Here is a 15,028-nt window from a genome sequence, read left to right as displayed (position 1 = left end):
TCTCCCTCTACAACAAATCTCTACGCAGAAAATAGCCAATCTACAAGCTCAAGCAGCGCATTGTATTGCGCTGCGTTGTACATCTGCTATTTTCGAACGTTAGCCATTTTTTGTCGAATGTTCACATATTATGACATACCCAGAGAAAAGGGACACTAGGGTTCATGTGGTTATGTTTTTAACACAATTAATATAATAGCCGCACTGAAGAGACACTTGTTTACTCAGGCAAATAGTCTTTTTTGTATTGTAAAGTGTCCTTGGGTTTCTGAAAGGCGCAATATAAATTCAAGTTGTTATTATTATTAATCCAAAACAGACTTACTGGAATCATCCAGTTGGCAAGATCTCCAGACTTGGATACCTGCATGGCTCCCAGCATCGTCAGGTTGATATGACCCCTGAGGAGGAGACGTGAAGAGGAGACAGTCGTCAGCTTACCTATCGATTGGCTTATCCACCCGCCAGTTAATCAACTGCTCCCTACATTAACCACCCTTTTTTGGCTGTGACCTGTCAGAGGCAGTATAACAGCTCAGTGATGGGTTTCATCAAGGTTAATGTGCTGTATACTTAACCCATTCAATCCGGGAAACCATCTGTGTCATTTTAAGACTTCTTTGGCTATTCACCGAGTGCCGCGCTACGAGCTTGTAGATCTGCTATTTTAGAAAAATCGTGAAAATGTGTGCAAATCTTTGAACGTATAGATTTTTAAAGCTAACATTTGCAACTCAAATCTTTGCTTCCGGGGGGTCCCTGGAACAAAACATTTTGAGATGGGGTCCGCGGCCAAATACAAATCTAAATCCTAACAGTATGTTGCTATATCAGTGGTGCTCCAACTTTTCCATGTCAAGGACCCCCAAAATTATATGTATTCGGCCGCAGACCCCCATCTCAAAATATGCTGTTCCAGGGACCCCCCCCCCAGAAGCACAGATCGGGGTTAAAAATGTTCGCTTTAAAATATATATGTATATATTCAAAGATTTGCACGATTTCTCCACGAATTTTGAAAAAATTGCAGATCTACAAGCTCATAGCGTGGCACTCGGTGCCGTGCTATGAGCTTGTATATCTGCTATTTTTGAATAGCCAAAGGATATGTTAAAATGACACAGATGCGTTCCCGGTCTTAATGGATTAATGGAACCATTAATTATGCATTTGTGCACAGATGTCGGAGAGAGAATTCGCCATGAGAACCTGTATCACTGTGATTATTGATGGTTTAGGTAGTTAAGGTACATGGTATATGTTACGGCAGTGCAATTCATTATCACAAAACATATCACAGTTGTCATTTTTATAGGCTGCCCATTGACTCCATGTTCTACAATAGTTTCCATTCAACTATGGACACACCACACACATACCGTACACAGACTTGAATGAACAGACTCATATACACAGTACACACACACGAAACATACAGTCACAGCAGTTTTGTATGACTCAGCGTTGGTCCAGAAAGAGCTTTTGTGAAGAATCTGTCAACTTGACCATTGGACAGCACTAGTATTTATGAGTGCTATTGAATTTCCGCCGGGTTGGAAGAACAGAAGCCATGCTTTAGGGAGGTGTGGGTGGGCTGTTTCACAAGACAACGAGCAAATCAATATCAGCCGGGGGGAATATTGTCACGGCTGACATCTCGCTGCACAGGCGACAATGGTTATTTGTTAATGCACAGAGGTTACAAATCAGGGCTGGGGCTTGTGGTCACATCCTTTTTTATGGTTACTGGTGGCTTTTCTTGTTCGGGTGATGAACTGTTCTGACGTGAGTGGGAAAGGCTATTAAGAAAGATATGAAATATAAGGTGTTCTACGAACACAGCTACCAGGATGATGAGCGAGAGAGCGGTTCCCTGTGGTTGGTCCTCAGCAAAACCCCAGAAACTAATGTGTGTGTGTGACTGTCTGAGCATTCGATTATCTACCTCAGTGGTTCTCAACCTGTGGGTCGGGACCCCCAGGCGTGTAGTGAAGTGACAATTTAAGGTCTTTTAAGAGCTTTTTAATACATCAAAAGACAGACAGATGGGTAATTACGTAAACAACAAAATATATTTTAAAAAAAACTAGTCAAACATTGGTCAATTGTCAAATAATATAAGAAAGAGGCAAAGATTGTGAAAATAGACGATTTACAAGCTCACAACGCCTCGCAAGGCGAGGCGTTGTGAGCTTGTAGATCGGCTATTTTCACAACATTTATCTGTGGAACCGAGTCAAACTAAATGTAATGCCTACAATTCCAACAATTCCAAGTGCTTGTCAGGGTGGGGGGTCCCCAGTTCAAATATGATTATTTTTGGTTGGTGGCGGCCTGAAAAGGTTGAGAACCACTAGCCTTCGCTCAGTACAGTAAAGCATAATTTGTAGTTTGTGGCACGGAGGTGTCGCTCTGTGAAATTCCTCAGCAAATTATTCGCTTGAAATTCAGTTGTCTTCACGAGCGAATGCAATGTGCGATGAAGTATAAATTGGGCTTAAGCATGATCCAATACGTTATGGCCTTACCCTCTGATCATGGCAAAGGACTCATCACTGGAGAAATAGGCAGCACCGGGAAGCACTGTGACGGTCTCCTTTCCTGTACACAGCAAGAGGAGTCAGGTTTACTTTACAGCCTTATCACAATCTGGGGATTCATCTATCAAGCAACATGCATTTAAACAATTCAAAAATGAAATAAAGGCAAAAAAATATATATTTTGACAGCTATTTATATGCTAAATGTTTCATGTTCTTACATTTGTTATGAAAATACTGTACATTGATTGATAATGACCCATTCTGTTGCTCAGGGAAACTCACCAGCATTGATCAGGTCTGCATCTACGTTCTCCTCTGTGGGGTATGGGCCCTATACAGAAAGCAGAGAGATTAGATGACCGCGTGCACACACAATCAGGTCAGTCCACCTGACTGACCATGATCTTTCAAGTCAAGAGACACACACAAAGGCACAATCACATCTTTCTGATTAGATGAGACATTGATTTTCTCTCCTTGTGACAAAAGGAGCAATCCTTATAGGGGTAGCATAGAGAAGGGGAGAGGAGAGGAGAGGAGAGAGGCTACAGAACCACTTCGCTGAAGGCTGATGTTCATACTAAGGTGAAACTTAGTCATTAGCATAGCTGCCTACATTCTCCCGTCAACAGAACTGATTGGAAAGCCTTGCCGTAGCGGCATCCTTTGTTGGATGAGCAGCAGGCAAATAATGAATGCAGGGGGAAAGAATTGAACTGTCAAACCCCCACATTCGTTATATAATAAATCCAGCACATTGGAAAAAATGAGGACCTGAACTAAAATTATATTCTTAAAAAAGGATGGCTACTCTTCTAATGATGTGCTCAGGAGTGCTTCAGTTTTAAATGTAGTATACTGATAAAAATGGCAAACTTCACAGCGGACCAATAATAACGTTATGCCTGATTTATACTTGGTTGGACGCTGTGTCGCGCACCGAAAATAGCAGATCTACAAGCTCACAACAAGTCGTGTCGCGACGCATTGTGAGCTTGTAGATGGGCTATTTTTGTTGTGACATTGGCGCATCAGGCCTTACTCTCCTCATTAGTGTGTTTACCTGGAGCACTGAAACCTATAAATAATAAGATCAGACATCATTTTAAACAATAGGAGAAAATAAGTGGCTGCCTTACCAATCCCAGAATACCATTCTCACTTTGCAGGTGCACAGTGATGTCAGAGTTGATAAAGTTGCTGGCCATCATGGGAATACCAATACCAAGGTTGGCTGATGGACTCTGATGTCAAGGATCATAACCTAACTAAGCATAATGCCTACAAATACTACCAATAATACTACTTGTATAATATCATTGCGAACGCGGAAGGAGGCGCCTCCGACCAAGTGGAGCTTACTATGTCACCCTGCTCAGGTTGTGGGTCTGTCTGTCTGTCTGTCTGTCTGTGTGCATGCACTACCTATGTAGAGGGCGCCAGAGTGCAGGAATTTAGACAATGCTCTGATTTAAATGCACCACACACACACACACACACACACACACACACACACACACACACACACACACACACACACACACACACACACACACACACACACACACACACACACACACACACACACACACACACACACACACACACACACACACACACACACACACACACACACACACACACACACACACACTTCTCTCCCCATCACAGTGAAATAACACGGATTACAAGTCCGTAAATACACAATATTTTCGAGCTGCGTTCGCTTCCAGCGTTCGCGCGTCTTACTTGTAATAATACTCTAATGCTGCGTTCACAATGGATTCAGGCAGACGGTAGATGGCGAACCAGATACCATTGCTGTTGGGCAGAAACCTTGTAGAGTGACTCCATATTTCATCTCTTTATGTTTTTTAAAAGGATACCATACATTCCATCCTCAAACTCCAGAGCAGCCCGGCGAATGATCCTTTCTCGAACAATATCAGAATCTTTCTTTGGTTTGGGCTTCTCTGCCTGGCTTTTCTGTACTGTGCGTCTCTGGGAGAGAGAGAGAAGGTGAAAGAAAGAAAGGGACCTTGAGCAGCATGGCAAGATTGTGAAAGATTATCAGCCAGACGAGAAACATGGGTAGAAAGCAATTGACCAATATTCACACGGCGGCCATTATGCCGACCCCCACGCCCACCCCCCAAGCACTGTTCACATGAAAATCAATTAACTTATTTTGTTCATAATAGTCGTATCCTTTAGGATTGGAGAATTGGAGTGCTGGTCTTCAGACAGAATGTTAATTCAATCAGTGGCTGCCTATGGAGGGATTTTAGACACAATAGTGGAAAACAACAAACCCACATATCAAGGCATAATCACATACTCCATTGCTGCTCATATGCCCACTTCCCAGTGACCCCTTTGAGTTTGAACACAGCATTTATGAGTGCATACCTCAATCCTCTTCTCGTAGCTGCTTCCTTTGACAATCCTGTGGACATAGACGCTAGGGATGTGGATGTCCTCTGCAGCAAAGCTGCCCACATCCACTATCTCCTCCACCTATATAGACAGACAAACAGACGAGACAGATGAGCACAGACCTCTCCAGGGAAAATATCTCCCAGTCCTAATGAGTAGAAGTGGAGATCAGGGAACCATACTAATAGAATCACTCTCCCAGGAAATAACTTCTGCCCACTCAGATACAGTATACTGTAGAAAAAGCAACGCAGATTTAATGATAGATAAACCTGAGGATTTGAAATTGCCTCTTTCTGCCCCCCACCTTTTTAAATGTGTTTCTCTACTAAGTATAAAGTGACTGCTGTAGATGTCGCTCCTGTGATTGGGATCTTTCTCACGGCAAAACATGCCATACAGAATTGTCCCTGAGAACACTTTCAGATTGTGACAAATGATCTCCACCCGCTCCTTCTATCCATGCCCATCTACATTTATTTATCACACATCTCTCAATAAAATGCGAGTCATTGCCGGCAGGGCATTGTGACTTGAGTCATCGCCGGCAGAGCATGGTGACTCATTGAGAGTAGACACTCTCGATTGGGATAAGAAACTGCTAAACTCACATACCAGTGGACAGGTGGTGGATATGGGGCTGGTGGAGGATACAACACATGAACCCTAGCGTCCCTGTTCTGGGGGGAACGTTTGATAGATAGATCAGCTATTTTCTGAGAAGATATTCGGTGTAGAGGGAAATAAGTAGGGGGCCATTATACACCCCTGGGGGACTCCAGTCAACAAAGTATATGGAGAAGTGGCTTCAAAGCTGACTCCAGCATAAGAAACACAGGGTTCTTTCTCCATTGTGTGTATGTGGCTTTGTTATCCCATACACTCGGTGGAGAAGCACCTGTAATATTTTGTATACCATATTCTGATAATCATTACAGAGGGACTCAAACTCAAAATGTGTCCATCTTCAGCGCTTGACACAAAGTAACTACTGTACACGGAGATGGAAGAAAAACAATTAAACCGATACATAGCTTATAAGATTTCCAGAATGTTTTTATTAGTTTGTTTTCTCTTCTTTTTGTTTTTTTAATCAAATATGATGTGTCTGTCCTGATGAAGGTCTAACGACCGAAACTTTGAATAAAGAGCAACATTTTTTCGAGTTCCAGACAGTGTGCGGGTCCTTTTCTTTGATGTCATTACCAGAGATCCCCTTCTGAATTTAATCAAATATGGGAAATTATTATAGAAGAGAAGAAAAGGAACAGTTTGAACGGGCCGAGTGTGAGTCTAGGATATTTCTGTTAGACTAACGACATACAGATGGGAATGGCTATTGATTTGAGGGATAGTAGGCCCCCCAAGGACCACACCTGCTCCTTCCTCTGTTGCAGCAAATGGTATCGCAACAAATAGCACCTACAGCCTTAACTCCTCCGATGCAGATAGCAGGGGTGTGTATGCATGTGCAAGCTGCAAACTCAACAGACCCGTAAGAGTCCATTTGATTCCATTTGTACACTCTCAGAGTTAAATGACTCACTAAGGATTTCACTCCACTCCAACTCGTCTTGTACAGTACATTTAGCAGTAATATGTGGTGTGTGACGGCAAGTATTGACTGCACTAAATCTGTCCCGAAAAACACAGGCAGGCCTAATCGTATAGGCAGAATTAAGCATTTAGCCGTGTAGATTAAAGCTGGCTTTTTTGGGCCCAGACAAATGGCTGAGGAATGAAAACTGACGTAACTCTGTATAGAGGTACAAATATAGAGGTACAGAAAGGACACTGTGTTTGTCTTCACATCTCTGAAGGAGAGAGGGGTGAGAACTACGATAACAAAATTCACAAGTGTAAACTACTTATTGCATTTGCACAAGGGGCACACAGCCGCTAACAGACACATTGAATTGAATCCCTCCTTATGCTGCCTCCCTCCTCACCTCAAGAGCTGACTGCAAAAAGAGGAGCCAATGGCCAATAGTGGATCTCCATCTTAGGGTTGTCATGGATACGCAGGATTTTGTTTTCAGCAGGCCAGAGGCTGCTCGGCTGGGAAAGTGATTCTACCATCCTTTTTTTTTTTTGCCCATTAAAACCGGGAAACCGGGAAAAACTTGAAAGCCCTATTTTATACTTTGTCTATTTGAAAATGGCAGATGTATAAGCTCACAGAGTCACATCACGATGCGTTGTGAGCTTGTAGATCAGCTATTTTCAAAAGATCGACACATTTTTTTTACTTCTGAAAAACTTTCTGCATAATGAGTTATTTTACTTTTAGTACTTTAAGTATATTTTGATGCCAATAGTTTACTGATTTTATTCAAGTAAAATTTGGAATACAGGACTTTTACTTCAAAGATACTACCACATTGTGGCATTGCTATTTTTACTTAACTAAAAATCAAGTGTACTTCATCTGGAAAAGCACCACAGTGGAAGGGAAAAAATGCCAGCTACAAGTAAAGGTGGATCTCCACCAAACAGACTACAACAGACTGGCAGTCTGTTGTAGTCGGAAGTAAAAAAGTTTTGCGCACACTATTGCACTGTCGGCCGACGGCACAAGTCTGCTTATTATAAGCGACATTGGGCTTATTTTCCTGAAAAGTTACTTGTAAATATTGATATTTGCAGGTTGCTTTTGTTTGGGCTTGTTACTGAAGTGTATATAGGGCTCAAGTGGTAAAACTGGTCACTTCTTTTGGGCACGTTTTCATAGACATGGTCGCTTGTTTCACTCATAGAATCTGGCAACACTGGAGCCCTCAGTTTGGAACTAAACAAAACACATACAAAACCCTCTCTCCCCTCTCTTCATCACTCATGTGGAGAGAACACAAAGCTGTTTTCAAAGATTGTATCTCACATTTGCTGTATTCAGCTCAAATTTCAATTAGCCTTCCAAAGCTAGGCCGGCACAATAACGAGCTCATACAATCTAAATGTGCCGTGTGTACTGTATATGAACAGCCTTCTCTCCCTTTCATGTGGGTGATGCGCTCCAGCTGCACCAGGGCTTGGATGTAGCCGTTTTAGACCAGAGGATCAATGTTGAAAACAAAAAAAGGGTATAAAAAAACACATGCACATGGTGAGTAATCAAGAGAAAATACATTTACAAGTCTAAAGAATATATACGTGTTCACAGATGTATCTTTATGCACTTTACATGCTTAATCAGCCATGTCACATTTTCTCACACACACACACACACACACACACACACACACACACACACACACACACACAAGTCGAATATTCGAATATCAAACCGACTATTCGACTATCACACCACTATTCGATTATTCGAATTTCTAGAGCAGACACGCAGCTGTGAGCTCTGGTGTGACGTCAACTCGCATTCCTTGAGTCAAGTCATCAATGCCATTGAAAAAAATAAATAATAATAATAATAATTTTTTTTATAATCAAACCGAATAATCGACTATTCGAATACTTTTGGGTCGAATAATTCGAATACCATATATCACAATTCGTTAATGCCCTCACACACACACACACACACACACACACACACACACACACACACACACACACACACACACACACACACACACACACACACACACACACACACACACACACACACACACACACACACACACACACACACACACACACACACACACACACACACACACACACACACGAGCAGAGCAAGGCATGAAGAGAGCTGGCACATAGATACAGGGAATGAAAGAGCCCTCTGGACACACACACACACACACGCACCTTATTTTGTCAGTTTGTGCTCTTTGGGGCTGTAAGCACTGTCAAAACCAATTAGTTTCAAACTGATGGGCACACATGTCTCCAGTTTCCTAGAATAAACCACCTTGAAAAGGAGAAAGTAGGAGTGTGTATATGTATTGGATGTGCAGTGGAAAAGCGCGCGTGCGTGTGTGTGTGTGTGTGTGTGTGTGTGTGTGTGTGTGTGTGTGTGTGTGTGTGTGTGTGTGTGTGTGTGTGTGTGTGTGTGTGTGTGAGATTTGTCAACGCGTATCAATAGTGATGACAAGTGCTAGACAATTTGTCCAACTGATTGCTCATTGTTGCTCAACCCAAAACAAACAAACAAACATGGGCAGTTACAAAAGAGTTCCTATCAATACATGAAGGCATTAGCAGAGATCCTAAGTAGCACAGAACTTTCCAACAACACTGGCTCAATGCTCTCATTAGGCAGCCCTCTTACTGTCAAAGTAGTGGAAGACGATATTAAAAAGATTTCTGACATAAGTCTTCTGATGTACTACATGTAGCGTCTTTGGCAGTAAAAAAAATGGCAGCATGGCAATTGAAGAGTCTTGATCCAAAATGAAATAAGAAATGACAGTCATATTATACCAGCTTGTTGCAAGCTTTTTTTGCCACGATCCAATCTTTTTTTTGTATCTGCAGCACAAAATGAGATGTAAACACATTTTTGTATTCAAATGCGTGGACCGTGTGTGTGTGTGTTTGTGTTCGCTGGGGCTCCACGGCCATAACATGATGATGATGATGAAGGTGTGTGTGTGTGTGGTTGAGAAACAACGCGGCTGCTTCTCTCTGTGACCATGTGTGTGCGTGTGCGTGTGCGTGTGCGTGTGCGTGTGCGCGCTGGGGCTCCACGGCCGTGTATGCACCATGCACGTGCGCATGCATGTTGGGGAGGCACGTGTCAGAAAGTACTGTACATTATTTCAAGAATTTTCACTTTGCGACACGACACGAGCCGCCCGGGACAAAATGATGATGATGATGATGAAGGTGTGTGAGTGTGTGCGTGGTTGAGAACGCGAGCAAAAATGATGATGATGATGATGATGATGAAGGTGTGTGTGTGTGTGTGTGTGTGTGTGTGTGTGTGTGTGTGTGTGTGTGTGTGTGTGTGTGTGTGTGTGTGTGTGTGTGTGTGTGTGTGTGTGTGTTGCTCTTCGAGCAAGCTGGTAAAAAGAAAGAAAAAGACATATCCTCTTACAGAATGACTGTTGGTTAAAAAAAGAAATAGAAAATAAGGGGCCGTGGCAGAGATAAAGATATTGCCCACCACCACATGGATTGGAGCTCGAATCCTCCACGGTGCATCCAGCTTAACCGGGCACTCCGACGAACACAGTTGAACGTGTTCGCGGGCTGAGAAGCTGTCACTGCACTAGCGAATCCTACAGCTTGGTGTCGATGCCTGTTCAGTGGGGAGTGGAAGGATAGCATGTTCCTCAACACGCACAGAGGGAAATGGGAATTGTCATAATGACTAAATGGGGGGAAATTTAAAAAAAGATAAAAAAAACACAGCTAATTATCGAAATTAACAAACGAGATCACAAAACGAGGACATGATTAAGTAACCCCACACATACCAATTTCTTCGGCAAGATCTCATGACTACACAGCAGTGTAATAGCTTTAGTAACAATTCATATTTTAATTGTGCGATTATCTTAGACAATAATCCACCTGTCTGCATAGTGTGTGTGTGTGTGTGTGTGTGTGTGTGTGTGTGTGTGTGTGTGTGTGTGTGGTGTGCCATGCGACAATGAGGAGAAAGAGACAGAGTGGCTACGGGTGACAGAACAGAAGGATGACAGTGACTCCATACTCTCATTACCCTGTGTATTTATAGACTCTCCATCTTCCCCCCTGTGTAGTGTGTGTGTGTGTGTGTGTGTGTGTGTGTGTGTGTGTGTGTGTGTGTGTGTGTGTGTGTGTGTGTGTGTGTGTGTGTGTGTGTGTGTGTGTGTGTGAGCTTAACCATGCTCTGTTAGCCTGCCAGTGTCTGGGCTTAGCTCAGGCTCCTCTAACCCAGAATATTGACACCACAACAATCAGTTTCTTCGCAATGTTTAGAGAGCCTCTTATGCTATACAAAAGTAAATTGTGAACAGCCAGCTTCTATGTAAGTACGCCACAGAGGCCAAAGCGTTACATGCATTTACGCTTCAAATGATATGCAATGTGACGTGACGATCCACTATGACCACCAATATCATTACTTAATTCCAAAGGTGGTGTTGTGATAGGGTTGTGGTCAGAGATCTGATTGGGGTAGCATGGGGGCAGCACTGTCATTATGAAACAGGGAATGGCCTTTTAAATGATGACAAAAAGCACAAAATAGTCTACAACAGGGGTTCCAAAATAATTTAGCAAAATTCGACTTCATGCAGGGCGAACAGTTGTGCACACCCTCTGTGTATGTAAGTGTTTGTGTGTGTGCTGGTGGGTCTGGGGCGTGGAATGACAAACTGCTGTCTTTGGCTTTCTTTAAGTACTGTACCCATACCAAGAGACACATAGGCTAATAAATGGCCAGGAATAATTGTCTTCTTTTCCCCCCAAATCATCTCACGGCCAGATTGGACACCTTCACACGCCGCATTTGGCCCGCGGGCCACCAGTTTGAGACCCCTGGTCTAGTAGATGAAGCATTCAAAATTTCCATTCACTGGAACAAAGAGCACTAATTACAACAAGTAAGACGCGCGGTAAGCGAACGCAAAAAAAGAAAAAAAAAATGATTTTTTTTTTAAATCTGCGTTAAAAGGAGCATCTTAGAAAAATACAAATTCACAAAAAAAAAACTTGGAATGTTTTTGAACAATTCAACAAAGTGTTTGAAGTGCCTGTTTCACCCACTTCCGGGGGGCGGAGCCAAAATCCGAGCCCGATGTATTTGTTCGTAGACCCCCACTTAGGGGGGGTAGAAAAAGTTTGGGAGCGATTCGGGCACTTTTCATTTAACATGGGGTTTCAATGGGGAGTTTTTAGGAGCCTTCTCCGGGGCGTGGCTTCCGGGGGAAGGGGCGGGCTTAAACGCAACCTTGACAGGTGTGTTCAGTTTTCAAAGACCTTTCATTTGATGTATGGTACGTCTAAATTGGACATTTACTTATCTCAGAGGAGCTGCACACAGGCAGTGCACACAGAGACACAGACGGAGACACAACCCAAGCAGTGTTACATAGTAAGCTCCACTTGGTCGGAGGCGCGGCTTCGCCGCGCCTCCTCCCGCGTTCGCAAACACTAATTAGACACTGTGTCCAGTGTCCACTGACTTTCGGACACACACACACACACACACACACACACACACATACATACATACATATATATATATATACAAGCTGCCTTATATTACACAGTTTCATGCGTCACCATATTTTGTATTGCATGTGAAAATAAGTAACCCTGGTTCCCCAAACACTGGCCCATCTGTGCAGCCTCAGCACGAGTCTGTCACTGACATAATGTATGTCCGGATGAACCAATATCACAACACACAACTCATTTTTAGTAAACATCTGGTAAAGCAGACTTTACAAACTTTTAGTAAACGTTTAGTAAAGTAAACTTTTAAGAAAAGTCTGACTGCACGTCCTACGGACGGTTCAAGATTTATAGCCCAATACCAGGTCCCAAATACAACACATAAACTGCATCTTTCTCCTTCATTCTTCTGGGCCGACTGCCCAGCCTAGGCAATGACCCTTGATTTCATTTCAGCACAGATGGACAGATGGCTGGAGGCTGTTGATGGAACCCTGAGGATGGATCTCATTCAGGTCCAATTAGACCCCAGACCGCTCTGAAGGTATACAGAACATTATATACACACTTGCTGTATACCCTCTTGCGCGCGCAGGCACGCACAAACGCGCGCACACACAGACACACACACACACTCATAGCCATCAACAGCAATCAGGTACATGGTTTACTACTGCAACAGATAATCCAACTGTGGCAAAGAACGCCGCTTTGATATAATCCCCGGTGTATTGAATCCCACAATGCACTGGGCCTTTCACTGTATTGTACCTGCGATAAGGAAATAAATGTACCTGCTGGATACTATATAGAACATTCCCAATTTGAATAGCACCGATCGGTTACCTAGCAACCATAGTGGGAGCTGTTGGTGATTTGGTAATTCTCAAAGTACTTTCCTATATTAAATTGTCAGAAAACCTGACAATCTGCTTGTCTGACACACAAAATACATGCTCTTTTTCTTATTCACGTGAACCCTAGCGTCCATATTCTGGGACGAATATTCTGTGAAAATTCTGAGATTTGGTGTGTAAAGGGAAAAACGGAGCAGCCCCAGTATAGAGCCCTGGGGATGCCAGTCAACTAAGTATAGGGTTTTAAGTGGTTAAGCTGGAGGAGGTTGAATAAATCACACAATACGACACTGGCTTAATGGGACAGAGGAATGATGTAATGGTGCGGTATGGGGTGGGGGTCTTTTTTTTTGCTGGTGAAAGTTACAGGAGTGCATATGGTGTGTGATACGAAATGTAAACAGGATTTCAGGATGTGTCCGATTATAAGAAATTATCTGTAGGCTTGAGTACTCATGATATCTACAAATAACATTCAATTGATTATATACATACACAATATTCAGAGATAAAATACATCCTATGTTGTTTGTACATGTCTTTAAAAACAGTAGCAAAAACTGTGAAGTGCAATCAGACTAATGAATTTAATCAATTATAAAAAACATGCTTCTCGATTATTAGATTAATCCACTGAATAATCTCTAAGATGATAATGGATAGCACTTTATGTATGTCAGCCTTAAGTACTATAATATTGTAAATGTTTTATTTGCTAAAGCAGAATGAAACAGTCAGAATCTCGTCAAAAGTCAGACAGTATCGCCCACATGAGCCAATGGGATTGAAAGACTGCTGCGTGAAAGTCAAAGGGTTAGAGGGCACAGGCTTAGACGAAATCAGTATGTGCACATTATATTTAAATTCAACAAAGTGCACCATTACTGGAAATACTGAAAACCGTACTGTCTATGCGTGTCTTCTCTAGACTAAACTTTTTCAAAGTCACCATTTTATCTGTAAAGGAACACCCTGAACCTGGATAATTTCGCTCTTCAAGGCAAGACAAATAAGTGGGCCATTCCTCTCAGAATCAAAATGTCATCACTGACAGACCAGAATTTTCCTTGCATATCAAACTGACAGCCAAAAAAAAAACATGGAGCAAAGGCTTTTAAAAGCACAGGCTCTCACTGCTGTTGAATGTGGTCACAGCTGTATTGTTCTGGCTGAATGTGGGATGGATGCATCATATTCTGTCGCCCCCGACCAATTTATAGTGTAGCAATTATTAGTTAAAACCAAGCCATCCTACTTACCACTTAAATCCAATAGCCTATATACTTATGTTGACTGGGATCCCCTAGAACTCTACACTAGGTCCACTCCTTTTTTCCCTCTATACTCCAAATCTTGAATATCCAAACTATCTACTGTGGATGTGCCATTATCGCCGAATATTCGCCCAGGTAGCTAGGGTTCATGTGGTTAAAGGACCACATCACCCATTTTCAACCCATCTTCATATAATTGGTATAATTGGTAAACTAATGCTCATTCAAATATGGCGCCATTTAGTCTATTCTGTCAGTGTCTCAGAGGAGGGCTGTGGACAGTTCAGAAACCTGCCTACAGGCTACAAGTGGCATCATACTGTAGGTAGGCAGGTTTGGTCATTTCAAAACAAGATTTCAAACACTTCTATTTTATTTTGTATTGATGTAAGAACGGTGGCTTCTATTTCAGCAAGCTAACTTTCCAGGAAGAGAAAGGCTGTAGTTTCTATTAGCTTGGAATCCACATCGATGGTGTCATTGGTAGGCAGTTTTCTGAACTGTCCATAGTCCACCAATGAGAGACAGACTGAATAGACGGACATCGTGCCACAGACTGAATAGAAAATAGGAAAGTGTGCCATCTTATAATGATCATTAGTGAGGACCAGTTATATGAAGATAAGGTTGAAAATTGGTGAAATGTTCCTTTAAGCCTACACCATAAAAACACACAGACATAGTGTGACAAACACAGTCAAATCTGATCTATGCACATGCATAAAGCTGTGCCCTAGGTATTGAGACGACGTGAATAATATGTATGCAGTGGCCTCTAAGACACCTGACCAATGGGTGTCCTCTCTCTGGTCACAGCCTCTTCGGTGTACAACCACAGCAGGATCAATACCGA

At 42.5% G+C, this 15,028-nt stretch overlaps 1 protein-coding gene across 1 annotated transcript in view; it reads right to left on the bottom strand.

The window, feature by feature from the left end:
* The window catches only part of oxct1a (3-oxoacid CoA transferase 1a), a 72,371-nt gene that overhangs the window by 35,807 nt on the left and 21,536 nt on the right, over positions 1-15,028 (bottom strand). The window contains exons 8-13 of the mRNA XM_080434452.1: positions 4,953-5,060; positions 4,430-4,544; positions 3,683-3,777; positions 2,826-2,874; positions 2,529-2,601; positions 326-401 (exon numbers count right to left, since the gene is read on the bottom strand). Coding sequence (XP_080290578.1) covers positions 326-401; positions 2,529-2,601; positions 2,826-2,874; positions 3,683-3,777; positions 4,430-4,544; positions 4,953-5,060 — 516 coding nt within the window. The remainder of the gene's footprint in view (positions 1-325; positions 402-2,528; positions 2,602-2,825; positions 2,875-3,682; positions 3,778-4,429; positions 4,545-4,952; positions 5,061-15,028) is intronic.

Source organism: Gymnoscopelus braueri (genome assembly GCF_963280865.1).
Source record: "Gymnoscopelus braueri genome assembly, chromosome: 7".
NCBI classification, from domain to species: domain Eukaryota; kingdom Metazoa; phylum Chordata; class Actinopteri; order Myctophiformes; family Myctophidae; genus Gymnoscopelus; species Gymnoscopelus braueri.
The sequence above is the reverse complement of the archived record's forward strand: the minus strand, read 5'-3'. Positions and strand labels throughout refer to the sequence as shown.